Genomic DNA, 24,407 nt, shown 5'->3' with positions numbered 1-24,407 from the left:
CAGTGATGATGTCAACAAGATAAAACTGTGATGGCACAGTCCTGAATGTCGTGATGGACTTGTGGCTTCGGCTGTTATCTGTGGCCTTCCTGGACCTGTGACCTGTGACCTGTGACCTGTGGCTTACCTCGTATTCTCCTGAGAAGCGATGTGGATCTATCAATTAAGGAGATGGTTTGCCATCATCTGGCTCCCGGTGTCATACGTGTCCCGGCCCCAAACAAATGCTCTCCTCCTGTACTCTGCTGCCCAACTTTTAAAACTTCGGCACCACGTCTTCGTTCTGCGCCACCACCTGGGCTCGGTATCCCGCCGGACATCGCCTTCCAGCCCCGACGGAGACACACTCACCGTGGATCACGCCGTAAGTTCCAGTACAATGACTCTCATCCAATAAAATCGCTCTGGTCCACCTTTCGCCGTCCGTCCCGTTACGCTGGTCGGGATGTTGACCACAGCGTCCTGGCTAGCTTAGCTGAGTCGGCTAACTCCACGGCCAAGAGCTTCTCCACCGCTGTCAACCTCGGTCTCCTCAACATCCGCTCTCTCAGCAGCAGGAAGCGTCTCATCCGTGACGTCCTTGTGGACCGAAAGCTTCATTTCTTGTGCCGAACTGAAACTTGGCAGCAGCCGAATCACTTTGCCTCCCTGAATGAGTTGCGCCGCCGGGGTTTGTTTACATCGGTCAACCCTGCACGTGTGGGCGGGGCGGAGTCTCGCCATGTTACACCGCCAGAGCTGGAAAGTGGCGCCGGTACCTGCTGCTCCGGGGTTCTCCTCCTTCCAGTACTCTGCCTCACTGCTGCCTGGACCCTCTCCTGTAATTGTGGCTACCGTCTACCGCCCGCCAAAATATAATAAGGACTTTTTGAATGACTTTTCTCACCTACTTACTCACTTCTCATCTCTGTCTCAAAATACAGTTATCCTTGGTGATTTCAATATTCGTATGGACAATACCACTAATCCCCTTTCTAAAGATTTTTCATCTTGTTTAGAAAGTTTTGGTTTGCAGCAATACATTAACTTCGCAACCCACTGTAAAGGTCATACTCTGGATTCAGTCTGCTGCTCTGGGATCACTCCTTCTGACTTTACGCCTCACGCTGCCATATTCTGATCACATGCTAATTACTTTCAATACTAGCCTCTCTTTATCCAAAGTTATCCTCCCCCGTACCATATCATTCCGCAATATCAAAAACATAAATGTTGACACCTTCTCTTCAGACATTAATAAGTTTCCAAGCACACCTGTCAATAGCTCACCTGACGATCTGGTCTCCCACTACAGCAACAGCCTCCATACACTCCTGAACAGTCGTCCTCCACTAAAAACCAGATCCGTCTCTTTCTCCCACTCTGCACCCCGGTTCACCCCGGTTCACCCCGGTTCACCCCGGTTCACCCCGGTTCACCCCGGTTCACCCCTGCCCTCCGTCAGCTCAAATCCCGAGGTCGACAGCTGGAACGGCTGTACAACAAACCTGGACTCACCATACACAAAGAGATGTACAATAATCATGTCATGCTTTATAAGGACCATGTTTCCTCACTACTCTGGTCTAATTCACTCCAATCAACACAACTCAAAACCCTGTTCTCTCTTCTCAACAACATCACAAAACCCCCTGACTCTCTCCCCCAGCACATGCAGTCTACTGATTTCTGTAACTCCCTCATGTCCTTTTTTGTTTTCAAAATCTCTGATATCCACCAGCAACTCTCTACATGTGGTCCTGCAGTCTCTGGAGTCTCTGCGATCCCCGTCTTGCCCATCGTAACCCCACTCTCTAGCTTTGTCCTCCCCTCAGTTCAAGTCATTTCTGAATTCATTCTTAAGGCCAAACCCTCCACCTGCCAGCTGGCCCCCTCCCTCCAGTTCTTGTAAAAACCTGCTTACCTTCACTTGCTCCCCTCATCACCAACATCATTCATTCCTCTCTTATTTCTAGCACTGTCCCTCACTCATTCAAAACCGCTACTGTGACCCCTATCCTGAAAAAACCCGGCTTGGACCCATCGAATTTCAATAACTTTGGTCCTATTTCCAACTTACCCTTCCTCTCCAAAATCCTTGAAAAATCTGTAGCCTCTCAGCTCCACCATCATCTCATCACCAACGACATCTACGAGCAGTTTCAATCCGGCTTCCGTCTCCGACACAGTACTGAAACAGCACTCCTCAAAATCACCAACGACCTCCTCTTAGCCTCAGACTCTGGTTTACTTTCCATTCTCATCCTCCTTGATCTCTCAGCAGCATTCCACACCATTTCTCAGCTCTCTGCTTCTCAGACTCTCATCCATTGGCATCTCCCACACACCCCTCGCTTGGCTCACCTCCTGTCTTTCTGATCGCTCACAATTCATCCAACTCAAATCTCATAAGTCCAAGACCTTCTCTGTCTCCGCCGGCGTGCCCCAGGGTTCTGTCCTGGGTCCCCTTCTCTTCATCATTTACATCCTCCCGCTTGGTCACATCTTCCGTAGACACAATATAAATTTCCACTGCTACGCGGACGACACCCAGCTCTACCTCTCTACCAGCCATCTCATCACTCCCTCCAGCCTCCCTCTCCCTCTGCCTACAAGACATTCACTCCTGGTTCACTCTCAACTTCCTGAAACTAAATAGTTCTAAAACCAAAGTCCTCCTTGTAGGCACCCCCTCCACTCTCTCCAAATCCAACAGTTTTTCTATTTCCATCCACAACTCAACTGTCCCTCCCTCCCCCAGGTCCAGAGCCTGGGTGTCATCCTTGATAGTACACTCTCTTACCACTCCCACATCAGTAATATCACTCGGTCTGCAGACTTTCACCTGCACAACATCTCTGGTCTCCGACCCTTCTTCCCTCCTCAGACCACTCCATCCTGTCCACGCCTCGTCTCCTCCTGGACTGATCACTGCAGCTCTTCTCCTTGGTCTCCCCAACAAATCCCTCCAGAAACTGCAGCTCCTCCAGAACTCTGCAGCTCGCCTCATTACCCGGACTCCCGCCATTCGCCACGTCACCCCATTCACCACGTCACCCCATTCACCATGTTGGCTCCATCGATCTCGAGAGATCATGGGGGGGGTTTGTGCCGTGGATTTACAGTCAGGGAGCTGCAGCGCCGGGCGTGGCTGTAGAGGCCAATACGGGATCCGCAGATCCTGCCGCAGCCACTACAGATGAACTCTTCGCGGTGTGGTTGAGATGTCAATGGTTTCCGCTGTCTGCGGTGTCTCTTCTCTCCCCAGCGGGTGTCTCTTCTCTCCTCTGCTTTTCTGATGACATCCTTGCTGGTGGTCCACCAATCAGAGCGTTCGGACGTGGCTGACTCCAGGTCAGAAGGGTTGAAGCCTCCAGCTTTAAGGTCACGCTTGCAGACATCCTTGAACCTGAGAGCTGGTCGTCCCTTTGACCTGTTTCCAGTAGCCAGTTCCCCGTACAGTAGGTCTTTTGGGATGCGGCCGTTGTTCATTCGGGTGACGTGGCCAAGCCATCGCAAGCGTCTCTGGGTCAGGATGGCAAACATACTGGGAACATCTGCTCTGGCCAGGACGTCAATATTGGAGACACGGTCTTGCCAGCTGATGCCCAGTAGTCTGCGAAGGCAGCGCTGGTGGAAAGCATTCAGCCGACGTTCCTGACAGGAGTAGAGGGTCCATGTTTCGCTGCCGTATAAGAGAGTGCTCAGTACGCAGGCCTGGTAGACTCTTATCTTGGTGTTGGTGGTTGGCATGGAGTTGTCCCAGACACGCTTCACCAGGCGGGCCATCACTGTCGATGCCTTGCCAATGCGCGTGTCCAGTTCAGCATCATGGGAAAGGTTACTGGAGATGATCGAACCGAGGTAGGTGAACTTGTCCACTACCTCAAGGGTGTGGTCGCCGATGTTAATGCTGGGAGCACTACCGACATCCTGACCCATGACCTTGGTCTTTTTGAGGCTGATGGTGAGGCCAAACTCAGAGCAGGCATCAGCAAAGCAATTTATGAGACGCTGGAGCGCTTCCTCAGTGTGGGCGGCAAGACCAGCATCATCAGCAAAGAGCAGCTCCCTGATGAGAACACTCTGCACCTTGGTCTTTGCTTTGAGGCGTGCCAGGTTAAAGAGGCCTCCGTCGCTCCTGGTGTGGAGAAAGACGCCGTCTTCAGAGTCCTTGAATGCGTAGCGCAGGAGCATGGAGAAAAAGATGCCAAAAAGGGTTGGAGCAAGGACACAGCCCTGCTTCACACCATTCTTGATTGGAAAAGGGTCTGAGGATGATCCCCCAAACTGGACAACGCCGTTCATGTCCTGATGGAATGACTTGATCATGCGCAAGAGCTTGGGGGGGCATCCGGTTCGCTGGAGGAGAGCAAACAGTCCATCCCTGCTGACCAAGTCAAAAGCCTTGGTCAGGTCGATAAAGGCCAGATATAGGGGTTGTCTCTGCTCCCGGCACTTCTCTTGCAACTGTCTCACAGAGAACACCATATCTGTAGTTGACCTGGCTGCTCTGAATCCACACTGCGCCTCTGGATATACGCGTTCGGCCAGTAGTTGTAATCTGTTGAGGACAACGCGGGCAAAGACTTTGCCAACTGTGCTTAGGAGTGAGATGCCACGGTAGTTGTTACAATCGCTCCTCTCCCCCTTGTTTTTATAGAGGGTGATAATTTTGGCATCACGCATGTCCTGGGGTACAGCCCCTTCCTCCCAGCACTGCAGCAGGAGCTCATGAAGGTGTTTCAGGAGCGAGCTCTCCTTAGCGGTTTTGATGATTTCAGGGGGGATGTTGTCACTGCCCGGAGCCTTGCCGTTTGAGATGGAATCTATTGCCTTGCTGAGTTCCTTGGTGGTGGGTGGAGCGTCAAGCTCAGCCAGGATGGACAGTGAAGGGGTGTTCTCAAGGGCCGTGTTTGAGACGGTAGTTTCTCTTGAGTAGAGGTCTTGGTAGAACTGTTAGGGATATACTTTAATTGGCACTACTACTATGGAATAATTGTATTAACTGTATATTAGGCCTTTCCTGAAAGAAGTACACCAAGGTTATAAGATGTTCTGCTAAGGTGTAAACATACCCACACGTTCCGGAGAAACCAACACACACTCACTAGTGTTCCAAAACATACCGGATCAGGATGTCAGGTCTTGGTTGGCAGCTGACATCAATACCAAATTGTCCAATTGCGAACAAAGTCCAACCTATCTGTCGGGGCCCAGCCCAGAAGAACATGGAATAAAAACTCTGATTCATCAACAATCAGGATCCTTTCGGGGCGAAATACTTTGTATCTTTCCCTGTAAGGTCCAGCTGAGCATTACATTTGGCTATACTTAAATAAATGGTAATAATCTGAAGTCAGTCGTTTTGGCATTCTTTATACCAAGCATAGAATAAAAGAACCGGGTGGAGTCAGCGGGACGGAAGTCCTGGCTCCAACAGTACTCAGCCCATCTCTTCATTTGTTTGCCACGATCTTTAATGACATCGCCAGTAGCTGATTTAAGTGGGGCGGTCTTGATGGCAGTGGGACCGAAAGCCTTCTTCATGCCTTCGTACATTTTGCGCACATTCCCAAGTTCTGCAGAGAGTTGTATGTCCCGGCAGAGGTTAAGCCAGTAGTTGTTGGCACAACGCCTTGCAATCTTTTGGGCATTGTTCCTTGCGGCGCGCAGTGCAGCGAGCGTTCGCACAGAAGGCTCCTTCTTGTGGGCGATTAGGGCTTCACGCTTAGCGGCGATGACAGGTTCCATGTCAGCGGCTCCTGTTTCAAACCAATCCGCACTCCTCCCCATTTTCTTCCCAAAGGTGACTATGGCAATCTCAAACACGGCCTCGCGGATGTGGTTCCACCTTGCAGTAGCACAGTCAGTGGGGCGGTCCATCAGGGCTTCATTTATGGATTCAGCATAGCGTTCCCGCAGTTCAGGTACTGCAATCATAGCTGTGTTGATGCGGGGCCGGGGTTTCTGCTTGGAGCGGTTGGCACGTCTGGGGCAGAGACGTACCTTGGTGGCGACCAGGGAATGGTCTGTGTCACAGTCAGCGCTGTGGATGCCATTCACCACGTCACCCCATTCACCACTTCACCACATCACTCCCATCTTACAACAGCTCCACTGGCTTCCAATAAAACAGAGAATTAACTATAAGACTCTTCTCATTACATTCAAAGTGCTCCATAACCTGGCCCCACCTTACATATCCGACCTCCTCCACATGGCCACTCCTGTCCGTCACGCCGCTCTTCCTCCAGCTTCCTGTTCCCCCTGCCGCCTGGTCTCCATGGGGTCCAGAGCATCCAGTCGCTCTGCTCCAGCTCTGGAACGCTCTCCCTCCAGACCTCCGCACCACTGACTTCCTGCCACTGTTTAAAGCCAGACTCAAAGCTCACCTCCTCAGACAGTCCTACTTCAACAACGGCTCATCGTCGCTCTCACCGTTCAGTGTTGCTGCCTTTTGTTTATGTTGTTAGAACCGCTTTTAATTTTTTCGATGTTTTAATGTTCAGCGTCCTTGGGTGTTGTGAAAGGCGCTTTTAAATTGAATAAATTATTATTTTACCGTGGATGATATGACGCAGGACACCAGTGATGTCATTTTACCGTGAGAGGCCGTTTCTGATGACGGGCAGAATGAAAGGATATTTTGGGAGAAAAGGTTTTTCTCTTTATGCATAAAATGTCCGAAATACCGAAGTGAAACCCTCGTTATGGACCGTACCGCGGGTCATCTGCACCACAGCACCCCTAGTGTCAGTGTGTGGCAGTGTGTGTCTGACCTGGGCGTCACTGAACAGGATGAACCAGTGTTAGTAGTGTGTAGTGTGTGTCAGTGTGTAGCAGTGTGTAGTAGTGTGTAGCAGTGTGTAGTAGTGTGTAGCAGTGTGTAGCAGTGTGTAGTAGTGTTTGTAGTGTGTGTCAGTGTGTAGTAGTGTGTAGCAGTGTGTAGCAGTGTTTGTAGTGTGTGTCAGTGTGTAGCAGTGTTTGTAGTGTGTGTCAGTGTGTAGTAGTGTGTAGCAGTGTGTAGCAGTGTTTGTAGTGTGTGTCAGTGTGTAGCAGTGTGTAGTAGTGTGTGTCAGTGTGTAATAGTGTGTGTCAGTGTGTGTCCTACCTGAGCGTGGACCAGGGCGTCGCTGAACAGGATGAACTGGTGTTACGGCCCGAACGCACTGGACGCGGTAGCGCCGCGCACGGCGCCTCTGATGGCCTCCCATGTGAACCTATCTGACTGCCGCACACAACGCGCAGGGGGGCGCCGCGCCGCCGCGCCGCCGCCGCCAGCGCTCCGCAGCGCCCGCTCCGCTTCGTTCTATTTTTCACGCGAGCCGCGAGCGCCATATGTCAAGCTGGATCAAGCAGATCGGACCAGACAGGAAGTCGGAAACAGAAAAGGCAAGAGAATCCGGTCAATTTTCAAAATAAAATGAATTAAATGACGATTAGTTACAGACGGTGCGGCTCGTCCGTCTATAATTTGTCACTTGGGTCTAATCACAAGAGAGACGGACACACACACAGGCATACGCACGTACACACCCAATCAAACACACACACACACACACACACACACACACACACACACACACACACACACACACACACACACACACACACACACACACACAGCGACAGAGATTCACGTGATGCAGAAAAAAAGAGGACAGGAGGAGAAAAAGTCTGTCCACAGGTCACCAGAACACACACATCCATCCTGGCAGAGAGACGGAGGGAACAGATGTGAAAACCGAGAGCCGCCGGATCAGCCGAGAGCCGCCGGATCAGCCGAGAGCCGCCGGATCAGCCGAGAGCCGCCGGATCAGCCGAGAGCCGCCGGATCAGCCGAGAGCCGCCGGATCAGCCGAGAGCAGCCGGATCAGCCGAGAGCCGCCGGATCAGCCGAGAGCCGCCGGATCAGCCGAGAGCCGCCGACGTGACCGGCGGAGAGCAGGCGGCAGACACGCCTCCAGTGCGAACAGCCAAGCGCCGGCGCGGCGCCTCCGCTACGCTTCCGCGTCCAGTGCGTTCCCGGCGTTAGTAGTGTGCAGCAGTGTGTGTCAGTGTGTGTAGCAGTGTGTAGTAGTGTGTCCTACCTGAGCGTGGACCAGAGCGTCGTTGAACAGGATGAACCAGTTGACGGAGAAGCGTCCGGCGTTCTGAAGGGTTAAAGATTTGTTGCTGCTCTCACAGAGGAGGCGGCGCTGAGGCTTCCTGAGGGAGTCCTGAGGACAGACAGGGAGAGGACGATGAGGACACAGAGACAGGGAGAGGACGATGAGGACACAGACACAGGGAGAGGACGATGAGGACACAGAGACAGGGAGAGGACGATGAGGACACAGAGACAGGTAGAGGACGATGAGGACACAGAGACAGGTAGAGGACGATGAGGACACAGACAGGGAGAGGACGATGAGGACACAGAGAGACAGTGATGGGACTGCCGTGGAAACAGAGACATGTATATAAAGGCTTCATGGTTTGAACCACATCACCGGCGGCCATCTTGCTCCAGGAAGCTTTCACAATCATTCATTTGTTTTTAATAAACGTAACAATTCACATCATTTAATTATCTTAATAATCTTCATCCATCCATCATCCATCCATCATCCTTCCATCTTCCACCACTTATCTGGGATCAGGTCGCCGGGAGAGCAGTCTCAGCAGAGATGTCCACACTTCCTGTCCCCACACTTCCTGTCCCCACACTCTTCCTCCAGCTCTTCCTGGAAGATCCTGAGGTGTTCCCAGGGTTCCAGAGTGTCCTGGGTCTCCCCGGGTCCTCCTCCTGGTGGGACATGTCCAGAACTCCTCCCCAGGGAGGCGTCCAGGAGGGTCCTACAGAGGAGCTGAGCTCCTCTCCATGTGGACGAGTAGCGGCTCTACTGCCAGCTCCTCCCCCTGGTGACGTGGCTCCTCCCCCTGGTGACGTGGCTCCTCCCCCTGGTGACGTGGCTCCTCCCCCTGGTGACGTGGCTCCTCCCCCTGGTGACGTGGCTCCTCCCAGGTGATGTAGCTCCTCCTCCCTGGAGACGTGGCTCCTCCCAGGTGATGTAGCTCCTCCTCCCTGGTGATGTAGCTCCTCCCAGGTGATGTAGCGCCTCCCCCTGGTGACGTAGCTCCTCCTCCCTGGTGATGTAGCTCCTCCTCCCAGGTGACGTAGCTCCTCCCCTTCGGTTCTAGTTACTCATATTCATGTGGTTCTAGTTACTCAGGAAGCAGCATCATAACTACATCTCCGACGTTTCCGACAAACCTAACTGTTTCATACGAGGGCTGTCACCATATCAAATTTTCTCTTCACGATTATCGTGGGCAAAAAATATCACGATAACGATATTATCACGATATCAGCAAAAAATTAACTAATAATGGTTCAAACATTCAGATTCATCTTTAATTTTATTTTTGTTTGTTTTCTCTCTTTTCCCAGATGAATTACAGTCAGAAAACCTGTCAAATGAGGTGTTGAAACAATAAGAGAACAGTAACTGTACAGCTGCACACCAAAAGTGTAGTTACTCTCCACTCATTAAAATCTGATGAACTGATGAACAGAGGATCCACAGCAGAGGCCTAATGTACGTCGGGTTGGTGGGTTATGGAAAGAGCTGAAGGGGGCCCCGAGGAACGGCTGACATCAGTCAATTTCAATGACAACTTTAAGGCGCTACGCTAGACGCTGCAACGACAACATGTCGAAAAACCCCCACATGGGGCCCTTTCCGGTGACTCACCGGTTAGTTGCTAGAAGGGGGCCGGCGGAGAAGACGGCGGATATCAGCGACACAACTTGAAACCCCCGGACACATTACAGTGACACGTCTGGAACCTACTTAACGGGGCCCCACTACTACCTGGCTAGCTTCGACGTGCAGTCAGTGCTGCTAAACACACTTTTTTCGGGTTATAGAGCGTCTCGCTGTCGCTGTCGGCCACCGCCGACATGTTTAGTTCACTCGTGACGCTCGCTAACTGGGAGCCACGCTAGCTGGGAGCCGTGCCGCTACCGCTGCTCTGCTGTGTTTATATGTGGGGGGGGGGGGGGCTGCAGGAGGGAGATCAAGCAGCAAGCAGGGCGGAAGAACAGGAGCAGATTTTGAAAGTACACTTCAACACGTTTCAAGTGGCTCTAGATCCTCTATGCGATATTCATGTGCGCATTTTGAACACGGTATTGAAATTTCATTTTTTAATACCACGATTATTGTCAATACCGGTTTACCGCGACAGCCCGAGTTCAAACCGATCCAGTGACGGTGGTTAAAGTGGATGGACACAGTCTGATGAAAGAGCAAGATGGCCGCCAACCACGGACGCTGGGCTCCATTGGCCGGAAGGGTGAGACATCTGGCCTTTATATACATATCTTTGGAAAAACACCCATGCCTGTATGCTAACATGCTAACATGCTAGCACTCCAGCCTCACCGTCATCTTCCCAGGGAAGTTCTTCCAGAAGTGGAAGGTGACCTCCGAGTCCTTCCTCCTCCTCTTCAGCTGCAGGACGCAGGACTCGATCCTGGAGCAGCAGTCCTGAAGCTTCTGGAAGTCCTCACTGCACTGAAGAGACAGCAACAACACAACAGTAACACAACACTAACAGTACTAACACAACATTAACACAATGTTAACACAGTATTAACACCGGCTTTACAAAAAAACCAACAACAACAACAACATTAACAAAACGCGAAGCAACGCGAGGCTGAGGCTGAGGCGCCCTCTGAGGCTCCTCCTCCAAACACACTCATATATGTACGTATAAATATACACACACACACACACACACACAAACTGGACCACTGACACTAATGACAACAGAAAAGCACGGAGACACATTCAGCTTTGAGGCAGCTCCGGCTGGCCTGGTTTGGTTTCTGCCATCTTTAAAGGAGTACATGTAGAACAGTCTCTAGATCCTGTTCCTCGACTCAACACCTGAGAACCGGGGATGAGCCGATCACGTGATCGGGAATCGGGGCCGACGTCGTGGTTTCAGACCGGACCGGAATCCAAACAGAAAAGAAGCGCTAAATAAACTCCCAGCAAGTGATCGGTTACTGACAGAGCTGCGTTCATAACGATCATCTGCAACAGAGGAGCCGATCAGCAGCTCCGAGTGTGAGTGTGTGTGTGTGTGTGTGTGTGTGTGTGTGTGTGTGACCTTGATGAAACGGTAAACGGCGGCGTTTGAACACACCACTTCGAAGCAGGTGGTCAGTTTGAGGACCAGGCGTCCGTACTCCTGCAGGTGGCGCGTTGGCAGGTAGAAGAGCGCCCCAGCAGGTCGGCCACGGCGGCGCCGTCCTCGCTGCAGTCCGACAGCCTCTGGAGCAGCTCCGCCCCTTTCCCAAAGACGTCTCTGAAAGGACAGAATGATGGCTGTGAGTGAGTGAGTGTGTGTGTGTGTGTGTGTGTGTGTGTGTGTGTGTGTGTGTGTGTGTGAGTGTGTGTGTGTGTGTGTGTGTGTGTGTGCTCACAGGCATGGCTTGGTCAGAGCCTGGAAGCCCCCCATCACCTGGAAGTTTCCCACCGCCGTGCAGTATCTGAAAGAGAGGAGTGCTTCAGGAGGGGGCGTGGCCGGGGGCGGGGCTTCAGGAACGTACTCATCGTAGGTGTCCAGGAAGAGGTCGGTGTGCTCCAGCAGCGGCAGGTCCCGGACCCGGCGGCCCCGCCTCAGGCCGGCGGCGTGCCGCCCGGTCAGCTGACTCAGCAGGCCGAAGCGTCCCGCCAGCGTCCGCAGCAGAACCAGGGCGGCGGCGCCCAGCGCCGAGCCCAGCGAGTCTGGGGACGACAGGACACTGAGCCGGAGCCCGGGACGGACCGGGACGGACCGGGACGGACCGGACCGTCGTCTCACCCAGCTCCAGCAGGGGGCGCAGCACCCCGGACGCCACGGCGCTCAGCCAGCAGTAGAACCGCCGCTCGGCCGCCGCCAGCTCGTGGAGGCTGGAGACCAGGCCCATCACGTTCCTGTCCGACAGCGCCGCACAGCGCCCGCCGCCCGCACACACACCGCTGACGAAGCCCAGCTGCGCGCACACACACACACACACACACACACACACACACACACACACACACACACACACACACACACACACACACACTTCAGATTTTAGCAGTGTGGTCATGGGATCATGACACACCTGGAACCAAAGACCCAAAGCCTAGCATCAGAAGAGGTGATCCAGGTGTTCAATTACCGTATCGGCCCGAATATAAGACGACTCTGATTATCAGACGACCCCTATTCTTCAAATACCATTTTGTGAAAATAAAAATATGTTGAAGACAATAAGGTTACTCAGAAAATAACTTTTTACTGTACAATTATTTAAACTCAAAGACTCACAACAGAGAGAACTTTTCACCTGATTTAAGACAAAAAATATTACTGCAGTATTAAATAAAAAAATATTCTCCTTCTCAAAATAAGCAACAATAAGCAACAATTAAGAACCTCAAAGGTTCAATAACTGCATCAATGATGTAAATAACTTCATAACCATCAAACTCCAGCTCTGTTCAGCTTGATGAACATGAATAACTCAGCCTCCTGGATGCTGGCTTCAGTCTGGCCTGTAGAGAACAGTTCTTCAGAGAGGAAGCAGCAGGTTTCAGCTGCTCTGAGCTTTTATTACTTTCTCCTGAAGGCTGGAAAACTGAAACCAACCAGATAAACATAGAAGTGAACAAACACACAAGATGGACCACAACACACATCACTGTCTGACAACTAAACCAGTCAGTGTTTAAAATCAGAGCCGCTAGCTCAATGCTAACTATTAATGGAAACGCCATTGACATGCTAACAGAATTAGCATCTGCGTTGAAACTTCAAAACAAACGGCCAAACTCACAAGTATCAGTTTCCCCTCCATCCTGAACATCAGCTGAGTATACTCGAGTACTGACAGGCAGGTATTCTGGATGCTGTTCGAGAGGAACCTTAGAAAAACCAGCAGCAGCCACACTGCTCAGTCTTCTTCTCCCACTGCTGCAGGCTGACTCTCTGTCCAGCTCACTAGCTCCCCCTAACGGGGGGCGGAGCCACTGCACGGAGCAGAGGCAGTCCAGCTCCCCGGGACTCTGGCTCCACCCAGTCCTCCACCCAGTCCTCCATCAGAGCACCACCCCGCTTTAGAGAAAACCATTCCTGGAATAAAATATCGTCTGACATTCGGGCCGATACGGCACCAGTGAAAAGTAACCAAATCATTTTAGACTGAAAAGGTAAAAACTTCCTCACGTTCATGCAGAAGGGCAGAAGCACGGGCTGCTGGGTAAATCCTGCAGACTCCTCCTCCTCCGCCCCCTGCAGCTCCGCCTGCAGCTCCCCCTGCTGGCCGCTGTAGTAGATGATGGGCTGGAGGCAGTCTCCGTCCGCCAGCAGGACGGTGTGCTTCTGTCCAGCGCTCACGTCCCAGACCCGGATCCCCTCCGACAGCTGAGACACACACCGCTCAGGACCAACGGCCGTGGTGTGTGTGTGTGTGTGTGTGTGTGTGTGTGTGAGTGTGAGAGAGAGAGAGAGCGAGACAGACCTTGGCGAGGCGGGGCACCGTGCTGGGAGACTCCATGTGTCCCAGCTGACCGGATCTGTTGCAGCCCCACGAGAAGACCTGCAGGACGAGACCACATGTCCTCACAGTCCCCCACAGTCCACACAGCTGGAGGACAGCATGGACACACACTGAGGACACGCTGGAGACAGGAGTCACATGACCACCTCATGACCTGTGCTTCTTGTTGTTCCTGGTAAATAAAAGAAGAACTGTAGAACGTTTAAAACCACGTCCTGTTTCAACCCTTCCTGATGTTCCTCTGGCTTTACTGAGGACAGGACAGAACGGTGGGACACTGAGGTCTTTACTGAGGACAGGACAGAACGGTGGGACACTGAGGTCTTTACTGAGGACAGGACAGAACGGTGGGACACTGAGGTCTTTACTGAGGACAGGACAGAACGGTGGGACACTGAGGTCTTTACTGAGGACAGGACAGAACGGTGGGACACTGAGGTCTTTACTGAGGACAGGACAGAACGGTGGGACACTGAGGTCTTTACTGAGGACAGGACAGAACGGTGGGACACTGAGGTCTTTACTGAGGACAGGACAGAACGGTGGGACACTGAGGTCTTTACTGAGGACAGGACAGGACGGTGGGACACTGAGGTCTTTACTGAGGACAGGACAGAACGGTGGGACACTGAGGTCTTTACTGAGGACAGGACAGAACGGTGGGACACTGAGGTCTTTACTGAGGACAGGACAGAACGGTGGGACACTGAGGTCTTTACTGAGGACAGGACAGAACGGTGGGACACTGAGGTCTTTACTGAGGACAGGACAGAACGGTGGGACACTGAGGTCTTTACTGAGGACAGGACAGAACGGTGGGACACTGAGGTCTTTACTGAGGACAGGACAGAACGGTGGGACACTGAGGTCTTTACTGAGGACAGGACAGGACGGTGGGACACTGAGGTCTTTACTGAGGACAGGACAGGACGGTGGGACACTGAGGTCTTTACTGAGGACAGGACAGAACGGTGGGACACTGAGGTCTTTACTGAGGACAGGACAGAACGGTGGGACACTGAGGTCTTTACTGAGGACAGGACAGAACGGTGGGACACTGAGGTCTTTACTGAGGACAGGACAGAACGGTGGGACACTGAGGTCTTTACTGAGGACAGGACAGAACGGTGGGACACTGAGGTCTTTACTGAGGACAGGACAGAACGGTGGGACACTGAGGTCTTTACTGAGGACAGGACAGAACGGTGGGACACTGAGGTCTTTACTGAGGACAGGACAGAACGGTGGGACACTGAGGTCTTTACTGAGGACAGGAGAACGGTGGGACACTGAGGTCTTTACTGAGGACAGGACAGAACGGTGGGACACTGAGGTCTTTACTGAGGACAGGACAGAACGGTGGGACACTGAGGTCTTTACTGAGGACAGGACAGAACGGTGGGACACTGAGGTCTTTACTGAGGACAGGACAGAACGGTGGGACACTGAGGTCTTTACTGAGGACAGGACAGAACGGTGGGACACTGAGGTCTTTACTGAGGACAGGACAGAACGGTGGGACACTGAGGTCTTTACTGAGGACAGGACAGGACGGTGGGACACTGAGGTCTTTACTGAGGACAGGACAGAACGGTGGGACACTGAGGTCTTTACTGAGGACAGGACAGAACGGTGGGACACTGAGGTCTTTACTGAGGACAGGACAGAACGGTGGGACACTGAGGTCTTTACTGAGGACAGGACAGAACGGTGGGACACTGAGGTCTTTACTGAGGACAGGACAGAACGGTGGGACACTGAGGTCTTTACTGAGGACAGGACAGAACGGTGGGACACTGAGGTCTTTACTGAGGACAGGACAGAACGGTGGGACACTGAGGTCTTTACTGAGGACAGGACAGAACGGTGGGACACTGAGGTCTTTACTGAGGACAGGACAGAACGGTTCTCATGATGTTCAGCTGGATGCTGTGTGTCAGACCGGAGCAGACGGAGGACAGAGGACACACAGAGAGGACAGGGGACACACAGAGGACTCACAGGGAGGACAGGGGACACACAGAGGACACACAGGGAGGACAGAGGACACACAGAGGACACACAGGGGACACACAGGGAGGACAGACAGTAAGAGACAGGTGAGCAGCTGCTGCGTCTGGAGCTCGGCTCCAGGAGGACCAGGACTGGAGGCTGAGGACAGACTGATGGACAGACTGATGGACAGACTGATGGACAGACTGATGGACAGACTGATGGACTTCACAACAGGAAGTGACAGAACCGGTTCAGCAGTTTGGCCCCGTGGTTCTGCAGCAGATCCTCCTGGATCCTCATTTCCACCTTTTCCCAGGATGCAATGCAGCGACTTGCTCTATGAGCCTGTTCCACACCGACCGCTCTCTTCCTCCGACACTTCCTGATCACCGGCCGACAAACACTCCTCTGATGCTGCTTTGATCAATGAATGAATGACTGAATGAATGAATGAATGAATGAATGTCTGAATGAATGAATGCAGGCCATGGGTCAGAAGGCTGCAGACACCATGAACCGGCCGTCTGCTGGTTCCAGCATCGCCCTCACTGCTCCTGGTCCAGAGTCTGGACTCCGAGTCCCACGGACAGGTGTGTACTCTCCAAGGCCACGAGTGCGCACTCGCAGACTAAGACTTGAGAAACGGCCCTGGAACGTAGTCCGGCCGGGTGTGACCTTTGACCTTTGACCCCACCTGACACTGAGCCGTCAGCGCCACCGAGTGGTGACCCCCGGCCGCCAGCCGGACCACCTCCTTCCCGTCCAGACTGCGGATGCAGAGAGGCTGAGGCCTGGAGCGCACGCACACACACACACACACACACACACACACACACACACACACACACACACACACACACACACACACACACACCATGTATCACTGCAGCCCTCATAAACACACATGCAGACAGACGGGGCGTCCCACCTGTCCAGCGTGTCCCCGTGTCCCAGCTGGCCCCGGTCTCCGTGACCCCAGCTCCACACCTCGGTCTGCAGGGGGGGCAGCGCCTCCGGGGCCTCGGGGGGCCACTCCCCCACAGGGGGCGGGGCCACGGCCCGCGACCTGGACCGGCCGGCCGTCCTCAGCAGGCGGGGGGACACTGCGGAGACAGGGACGGGGGAGGACCGGGTCTGAGCGGACCGTCACTGCTAAAGGTCAAAGTTCAGCTGAGGACCGAGTCCAGGTCACCGAGCCCTGAAGGAGACCGCCGGGACCGCACCAAGACCAGGACGCTCACTCCTGCACTCTGCTCGTGAGCTCTGCTCACACACTCCCCGTGCACTCTGCTCACACACTCCCCGTGCACTCTGCTCGTGCGCTCTGCTCACACCACAGACAGGCAGAGGACAGACGTCCTGACGTCCCCCACAGCGTTCTGAAGTCCTGCTCTGAAGGGTCCAGCGAGTCCAGCAGGACTCCATAGAGAACATGTGAAACCAGATGTAATGTGATTGGTCCAGCCCGTCATGTGACCGCATCACGTGGACAGAGGGGGGCTGTGATTGGGCGACTGATGCTAAACTTTAACTCATGAAATAAATCAGCAGATGGTTCCAGTGAGACCAGAGTCTGAAGCAGCAGGTGAAGAACCAGAGCCAGAGACCAGGACCAGGTCTGGACCGGACACTTCATCTGCTCATCTGCATTCAGAGAATCCTCGTTCTGAACGTTTCCAAAGAGACCCGGGCTCTTTCTGAAACACCATCGCCCCCTGCTGGACTTTCCCCAGAATTACAGCTTTTTTTGCACTTCAGCATGAACTTCATGCTTTATGAGCGGAGGCGGAGCCTGGCTCACACGCTCCTCGTGCGCCGCGCCCGTGCACCGTGCCGGTGCGCCGCGCCCGTGCACCGTGCCGGTGCGCCGTGCCAGTGCCGGTGCGCCGTGCGCCATGCCGGTGCGCCGTGCCAGTGCCGGTGCGCCGTGCCAGTGCGCCGTGCCAGTGCGCCGTGCCAGTGCCGGTGCGCCGTGCCAGTGCGCCGTGCCAGTGCGCCGTGCCAGTGCCGGTGCGCCGTGCGCCATGCCGGTGCGCCATGCCGGTGCGCCGTGCGCCATGCCCTGTGCTCATGCACCGTGCCGGTGCGTCGTGCCGGTGCGTCGTGCCGGTGCGCCGTGCCGGTGCGCCATGCCGGTGCACCGTGCCCTGTGCTCATGCACCGTGCCGGGGCGCCGTGCCGGGGCGCCGTGCCGGTGCGCCATGCCGGTGCACCGTGCCCTGTGCTCATGCACCGTGCCGGGGCGCCGTGCCGGGGCGCCGTGCCGGTGCGCTGGCTGTACTCACGCAGCAGGTCATAGCAGGAGGAGAAGCGGCGAGCGGCGTCTCTACCGTGTGCCAGCAGTCCCGGCAGCGACAGGCGGCGTCTCGTCGCCTCGTCCTCGTCCTGGCGGATGTCCCCGGTGCTGCAGCTCTTCTTGGCGTCCGCCGTCCCGCCGGCCTGCCGGGGCGTCCCGGACGGCAGGTAGTTCATCATCCTCCTGAGGGACAGCGCCTCGTAGGTGGAGGCCACCCGCCCCCCCACCGCCGACGCGCAGGAGGCCACCAGGCTGTTGAGGGCGGAGGAGGCGGCGGCGGCGGGGGCGGAGGAGCCCGGAGCTCTCGCCGAGGGCTGCAACCACAACATGAGAACTGTTAGACCCGCTGGAAGAGGAGACGGACCCCCGGACACATCCTCACGTGTCAGGAGAACCAGACTCGGAGCCGTCCGGCTCCGCCCTGCAGGACTCCCAGGTCTGACCTGAACCCAGAACGGGGGACTCACGCAGACCGGCGCAGGCCTCACTCACCAGCAGGCCTCCGGGCTTCTGGTCGGACAGTCTCTTCAGGTAGTCTCTGACCGCCCGCTCGTCCGGATACGGCGAGTTCCTGACGCTGTGGGCGGAGCGGGCGGAGTGGGCGGAGCACGCGGAGGGGGCGGAGTGGGCGGAGCACGAGACGGCACCGTCAGCCGACGGCGTCTCTTCTTTCTGCGGGGGCGGGGCTGCAGAGGCGGGATCGCCACCTTCAGGAGGGGGGGTGGAGCTGGGGGGCGGGGGCTCAGAGGGGGGGGCCTCCGGCCCCGGTGGGGGGGCGGGGCCCTCCGGGGCCTCCGGGGCCTCCGGGGCCCCCGGGCAGCAGTGGCTGTCGGAGATGATGACGTGGTCCTCCTGGTCCGTCATGGTGTAGAGCAGCTGCTGGCACCGCCCACACTCGTCCACCGGGGGGCGCCGGACGTCCTCGGGGCCGAGGCGGCGCACCAGAGCCAGGCAGTGGGCGGCGCCGCACGCCACCTGCAGCACGCAGCGGCCCGCCAGCCGCTCCACCCGCCGCGGCCTCCAGGCCCCGCCCCCCCACGCCCACACCTCCCTCTGCGCCGACAGAGCCAGCGAGAGCGTCGCGCCGCACGCCAGCTCCAGCGCCGCGGCGGGGGAGGGGCCGCCGTCCGGGGCCGCCAGGGCCACGGGGGCGGGGTCGGGGACGCGGGCCGGGCCCGGCAGGCCGCACTGCCCGGCGGCGTTGTCCCCCCACATGTGGACGCCGCCGTCCTCCGTCACGGCGCCGCTGTGGAAGTCTCCGGCCGCCACGGCGACCGCCCGCCGCCCGGCCAGCGAGCCCGCCTCCGGGACCGGACCCCGCTCCCCCGGCGAGTCCCCGAAGCTGTACACCTGCCCTCCTGCGGGGGGCGCCGACACACACCGTCACAGCAGAGACACGGCGGAGACCACGAAGAAGAACCTCAGGAACTTACCTTCCAGCAGCAGGACGCCGTGGCGGGCGCCCAGCGCCACCTGCAGGACGGGCCGGGGCAGCAGCGGCCGCTCGGGGCTCACGCTGCAGGAGTAGCCCCTCCAGAGGTGCAGCAGGCCGCGCTCGCCGCCGCCGCCATCCTCCATCGGGCTGCCAGGAAGCAGGAGGACAGTGGTGTCACCAAGACCAGGAAGTAAACCAGGAAGTAAGCTGGATCAACTATTCCAGGAGCCTGCTGCACAACGCCAAGACCAGGAAGTAAGCTGGGACACCTTGGTGATCCTGGATCAACAAATCCAGGATCTGGCTGCTCAAAAGTAGGATTTGGTCAAGTAAGCTATGCTCTGGCGTCAGTTACCATGGCGACCAATTCCAAGTAATCCTGAACCCTCCGGCTCTGGACTGGATGAGGCTGGATCAGGCACTGATCCTGCATTACTTAATCCTCCGTTTGTGCAACAGGCCCCTGGACTTGACTGTTGTCAGTGTGTGTGTGTGTGTGTGTGTGTGTGTGTGTGTGTGTGTGTGTGTGTGTGTGGAGCCTCTCCATTAACAACTGTGCTCCTGTGGTTAAAGCCAGTGAGTCCATCTGTGGGAGGGTCACATGCTGATCAGCAGGAAGTCCCCCGGGGGGGGGGGGGGGGGGACCTCCTCATCTGTTTCTTTTTTTTTTTTTTTTTTTTTTTTTAATTAACAAACAACAAAGACAGGAAAGAAAAAGAAGGAGAACCCCGCTGCCCTCTGGACCCCCTGCTGTGAGTGTCTCCAGCTGGAAATCACAAACCAGACCTGGTTCCAAAGAGACCTGCACCAATGTTTCCCACCGCCCCTGTGGGGCCGTGAACGCAGCACGACAGGACCGCTGCCGGGTGGAGGTTGGGTGGAGGCGGCGTTCCGTTACAGGTGGAGTTCGGGTGGCTGTTCGACCCCCTGGAAGCTGGAGCAGGCGTCTCCACCCACCTCCACCCGCCTCCCTCCACCTGCTGCACTCAGCTACACATCAGCTAGCTAGCTAGCTCGCTAGCCACACCGCAGTGCTCCCCGCTATGCTTTCCCCATGAAACGTGTCTTACCGGCCTGGTTCCGGGGCTTCTCGCTCAGCTGAGGCCGTGAATCCGGCAGGTGAGGCACGTGAGGCAGGTGAGGCAGGTGTCCGCGGCCTCGTTACCGTTAAAATCTGCCGGTATTTTTTTTCCCATCGGCGGATGTTGACACGGCGAGGCGCCGCTACGTGCACCGCAGATCGTCTGTATGACAGGAGCAGCCACTCCGCCCGGATCCTCTGCTGCGGCGACATACAATACAGTGGAAAAGAATCATTTCACAGTGACTGACTTACTGACACACACACACACACACACACACACACACACACACACACACACACACACACACACACCTGGATGTTCAGAAGAACTAAGCCGTCGGGGCAGTTCCTCCCGCGGTGCTTCTGGCTGAGTTTCTGGCGACACGCTGAACCTTCTCCGGCCTGAGCGTGTCACTGAGGCCACCGTTTGCATATTTAAAATATGTCTATGTATTTTCACCCTGACAAACTCCAAATAAAAAAAACACATCATTCACGATGGCGGCGGCGGCCTTCCCAGCCGGTCAAAGGTCACTTTTTAGCTCCTGGTGCTGATTGGCTCCTTCACCAGTAGCAGCGAAACACTGCAGCCGTTCAGTTTTTCCACCACTGCTGGGGAACATGTTTCTGCAGCTCACTGGTCAAGTGTATTTAGGTCTAACGAGTCAGTTATGAACATTCTGATGTTTTTATTTCGTTAACTCAGAACAGAGCTTACATTGCAACAACAAACATTATTTTTTATGTTCAGTATATACTTTGGAACGTGTTCCTTCCATCTTGTTTCCAGGACAAAATCATTTCATACAACTCTAAATTAGTCCTGCGTCTGAGCCCAGAATGCGTCATGGGAGGCAGAGTGAGACGTCTGTACTTTAACCGCATCTTTTGACTTGTCCTACGGAAAGCGGCAGGGCTCAAACAGAAAGCGAAGACAGAAAGCGCACAGAAGCGCCACGCCACTCCTAAACACCCGATTAATGGAGACTGACCCGGCAGTAAAGCTTTTATCAGAGGCGTGACACACGTGTAAGAAACGTATAGAGTCAAAATAAAGCATTTTAAATGAAAAGAACAGACTTGGCTCGTGCGGTGATACATATAGTTATTCACTGATGCTGAAAATCACCACTTCATCCAAAATCCAGAAAGTGACACTGACATGCTGCTTCTGATGACGTTAAAAAATAAATGAGGATAAAAGTCACCATATTAGAGAGAATGTGTCAATTTAGACAAAAGTAAAGATGTTTTAAACATGGATGCAAAAAGAAAAAAACTAGAATGCAGAGATGGGAAAAGACAAAGGTTTGAAATCACTGAAAAAAACTGTCAGATTTTACAGAAACTCCAGGTGATTCATTCAGAGCAGAGTCTGAGGTATGATGCTAATCATGGAGGAGGACATTCAGGCATTGCGGCTCATCCTAAACGGTGTTCAGCTCTGTTCCCTGTCGCCTGCAGTATTTTTACATATTCACTTTGGTAGCCTTTTTTTTTTAATTAAGAAAATAATCGCAGCAGGTAATTTTGTTAATTTTCTCAACTAAAATCTTTGGTTAAAAATAGCAAATGTGCAAAATGTTCATTTATTCAAAGCCTTCACTGTGTGAGCTGGTTTCCTGCTGGAGTCACGAAATATCCTGAAAGTCAGCTGGAAGAGTCAGCCGTGGATTCTGCTGTTGGTGGAGCTCTGGGTTCCTGCAGACGCAACGCAGCCTGCAGCTTGAAAAGCCGCCGCCGTTTAACCGGCTGCAACCACGACGTTCCAACATGGATCCAGTAGGTTTAAGTTCTGAGTCGCTGGATTTTCTTCAGTTCAGCGATTCCCTGTCGGGTTTCATATTTCACATTCAGAGGCAGTCTGATTGGGTCTGACCAGGGGGGGAGGGGTCTGACCAGGGGGGGAGGGGTCTGACCAGGGTGGGAGGGGTCTGACCAGGGTGGGAGGGGTCTGACCAGGGGGGGAGGGGTCTGACCAGGGTGGGAGGGGTCTGACCAGGGGGGGAGGGGTCTGACCAGGGGGGGAGGGGTCTGACCAGGGTGGGGTCTGACCAGGGAGGGGTCTGACCGGGGTGGGAGGGGTCTGACCAGGGAGGGAGGGGTCTGACCAGGGAGGGAGGGGTCTGACCAGGGGGGGAGGGGTCTGACCAGGGGGGGAGGGGTCTGACCAGGGAGGGGTCTGGCCAGGGAGGGGTCTGACCGGGGTGGGAGGGGTCTGACCAGGGAGGGAGGGGTCTGACCAGGGTGGGAGGGGTCTGACCAGGGTGGGAGGGGTCTGACCAGGGAGGGGTCTGACCAGGGGGGGAGGGGTCTGACCAGGGGGGGAGGGGTCTGACCAGGGTGGGAGGGGTCTGACCAGGGGGGGGGGGGTCTGACCAGGGGGGGAGGGGTCTGACCAGGGTGGGGTCTGACCAGGGGGGGAGGGGTCTGACCAGGGTGGGGTCTGACCAGGGGGGGAGGGGTCTGACCAAGGGGGGTGGGGTCTGACCAGGGGGGGAGGGGTCTGACCAGGGTGGGGTCTGACCAGGGAGGGAGGGGTCTGACCAAGGGGGGAGGGGTCTGACCAGGGGGGGAGGGGTCTGACCAGGGGGGGAGGGGTCTGACCAGGGTGGGAGGGGGTTGACCAGGGGGGGAGGGGTCTGACCAGGGTGGGAGGGGTCTGACCAGGGTGGGAGGGGTCTGACCAGGGTGGGGTCTGACCAGGGAGGGAGGGGTCTGACCAGAGTGGGAGGGGTCTGACCAGGGTGGGGTCTGACCAGGGAGGGAGGGGTCTGACCAGAGTGGGAGGGGTCTGACCAGGGTGGGGTCTGACCAGGGAGGGAGGGGTCTGACCAGGGTGGGAGGGGTCTGACCAGGGGGGGAGGGGTCTGACCAGGGAGGGGTCTGACCAGGGTGGGAGGGGTCGGCCACCATCTGCCTGCAGGCCTCAGGGTCCTGGGCGGGTCCAGGTCCAGGAGGAGTCCAGGTCCTGGTGCAGATATGATGCAGCTGCAGGTCTTTATGGGGATCCAGAAGGTTTTACTGAACAGGCTGACGTCGCAGTAATCAGAAGAAATGTTCCTGCTCTGACTGCTGACTCACCTGGTCTTCTCAGACAGCTCCACCTGTCAGATAAACTCCTCCCCTTCAGTACTCCAGGACCAGCTCCGTTGGTCTCCGTGGTTACGAGGACGGTCCCCAGCCGGGCTCCGTGGAGACCAGAGACGAGGACAGCTTTGACCGCCACAGACGGACGGAGCCGTTCCAGAGGGCGGAGCTGAAGGCGGCAGCTCCGCCCCTTCCTGGATACTCTCTCCTACCTCCGCCAGTCTCCTCCACCCACCACCTGAGGGCGCCGTCTGCTGCGGCGGCGGCGGCCCTGGAGGGGGCGAACGACATCCTGAGAGCCGAGGACGAGGACTTCTCAGTAACGTCCAGGCTTCTTCATTCCCCACCTCCTGCAGCGTGCGTGTGTGTGTGTGTGTGTGTGTGTGTGTGTTGCTCAGATGAAGCTGATTGGGTTTCTCCGTCTGCAGGTGAAGGAGGACTGGAAGTATCCCCCTAATCAATCAATCAGTGTATTTCAGTACAGCCCAGCATCAGAACAGCAGCCGCCTCAGAGGCTTCAAGATGTTTCATTGGTCGGTAAAAATGTCAAAGACTGATCAAGACTTTGACAATAACAATGAATCACAGTGTAGTGTCCATATGAACAGTCCGCAGACAGAACAGAGTGAGAACGTTGACATCAGACCAATAAACACAGTGGCATGAACAGTCCACAACAGCTCCTCAACGACTGAACCGAGTCATGAAGTACGTAGCCATGGAGGTGGACCGGGTCTTCCTGTGGATGTTGGTCTCGGTGTGTCTGCTGGGGACTCTGCTGGGACTCTGCTGGGACTCTGCTGGGACTCTGCTGGGACTCTGCTGGGACTCTGGGACTCTGCTGGGACTCTGGAACTCTGCTGGAACTCTGCTGGGACTCTGCTGGGACTCTGCTGGAACTCTGCTGGGACTCTGGGACTCTGCTGGGACTCTGCTG

The 24,407-nt window shown here is 55.5% G+C and overlaps 1 protein-coding gene across 1 annotated transcript in view; it reads right to left on the bottom strand.

Moving 5' to 3' along the window:
- Window positions 1-20,524, bottom strand: part of LOC115383911 (alsin-like) — a 44,971-nt gene extending 24,447 nt beyond the window's left edge. Inside the window, 15 exon segments of the mRNA XM_030086113.1 lie at window positions 8,073-8,201; window positions 10,413-10,544; window positions 11,185-11,264; window positions 11,267-11,346; window positions 11,465-11,530; window positions 11,591-11,768; window positions 11,845-12,016; window positions 13,237-13,434; window positions 13,532-13,609; window positions 16,260-16,356; window positions 16,494-16,668; window positions 17,896-18,175; window positions 18,354-19,219; window positions 19,295-19,443; window positions 20,367-20,524. Of these exon segments, the coding sequence (XP_029941973.1) occupies window positions 8,073-8,201; window positions 10,413-10,544; window positions 11,185-11,264; window positions 11,267-11,346; window positions 11,465-11,530; window positions 11,591-11,768; window positions 11,845-12,016; window positions 13,237-13,434; window positions 13,532-13,609; window positions 16,260-16,356; window positions 16,494-16,668; window positions 17,896-18,175; window positions 18,354-19,219; window positions 19,295-19,439 (2,676 nt within the window). The 5' untranslated portion in view covers window positions 19,440-19,443; window positions 20,367-20,524.
- Window positions 20,525-24,407: the final 3,883 nt, after the last annotated feature.

Source organism: Salarias fasciatus (genome assembly GCF_902148845.1).
Source record: "Salarias fasciatus chromosome 23 unlocalized genomic scaffold, fSalaFa1.1 super_scaffold_20, whole genome shotgun sequence".
Classification (NCBI taxonomy): Eukaryota; Metazoa; Chordata; class Actinopteri; order Blenniiformes; family Blenniidae; genus Salarias; species Salarias fasciatus.
Note: the sequence above shows the minus strand (reverse complement) of the source record. Positions and strands in the feature narration are given on the sequence as shown.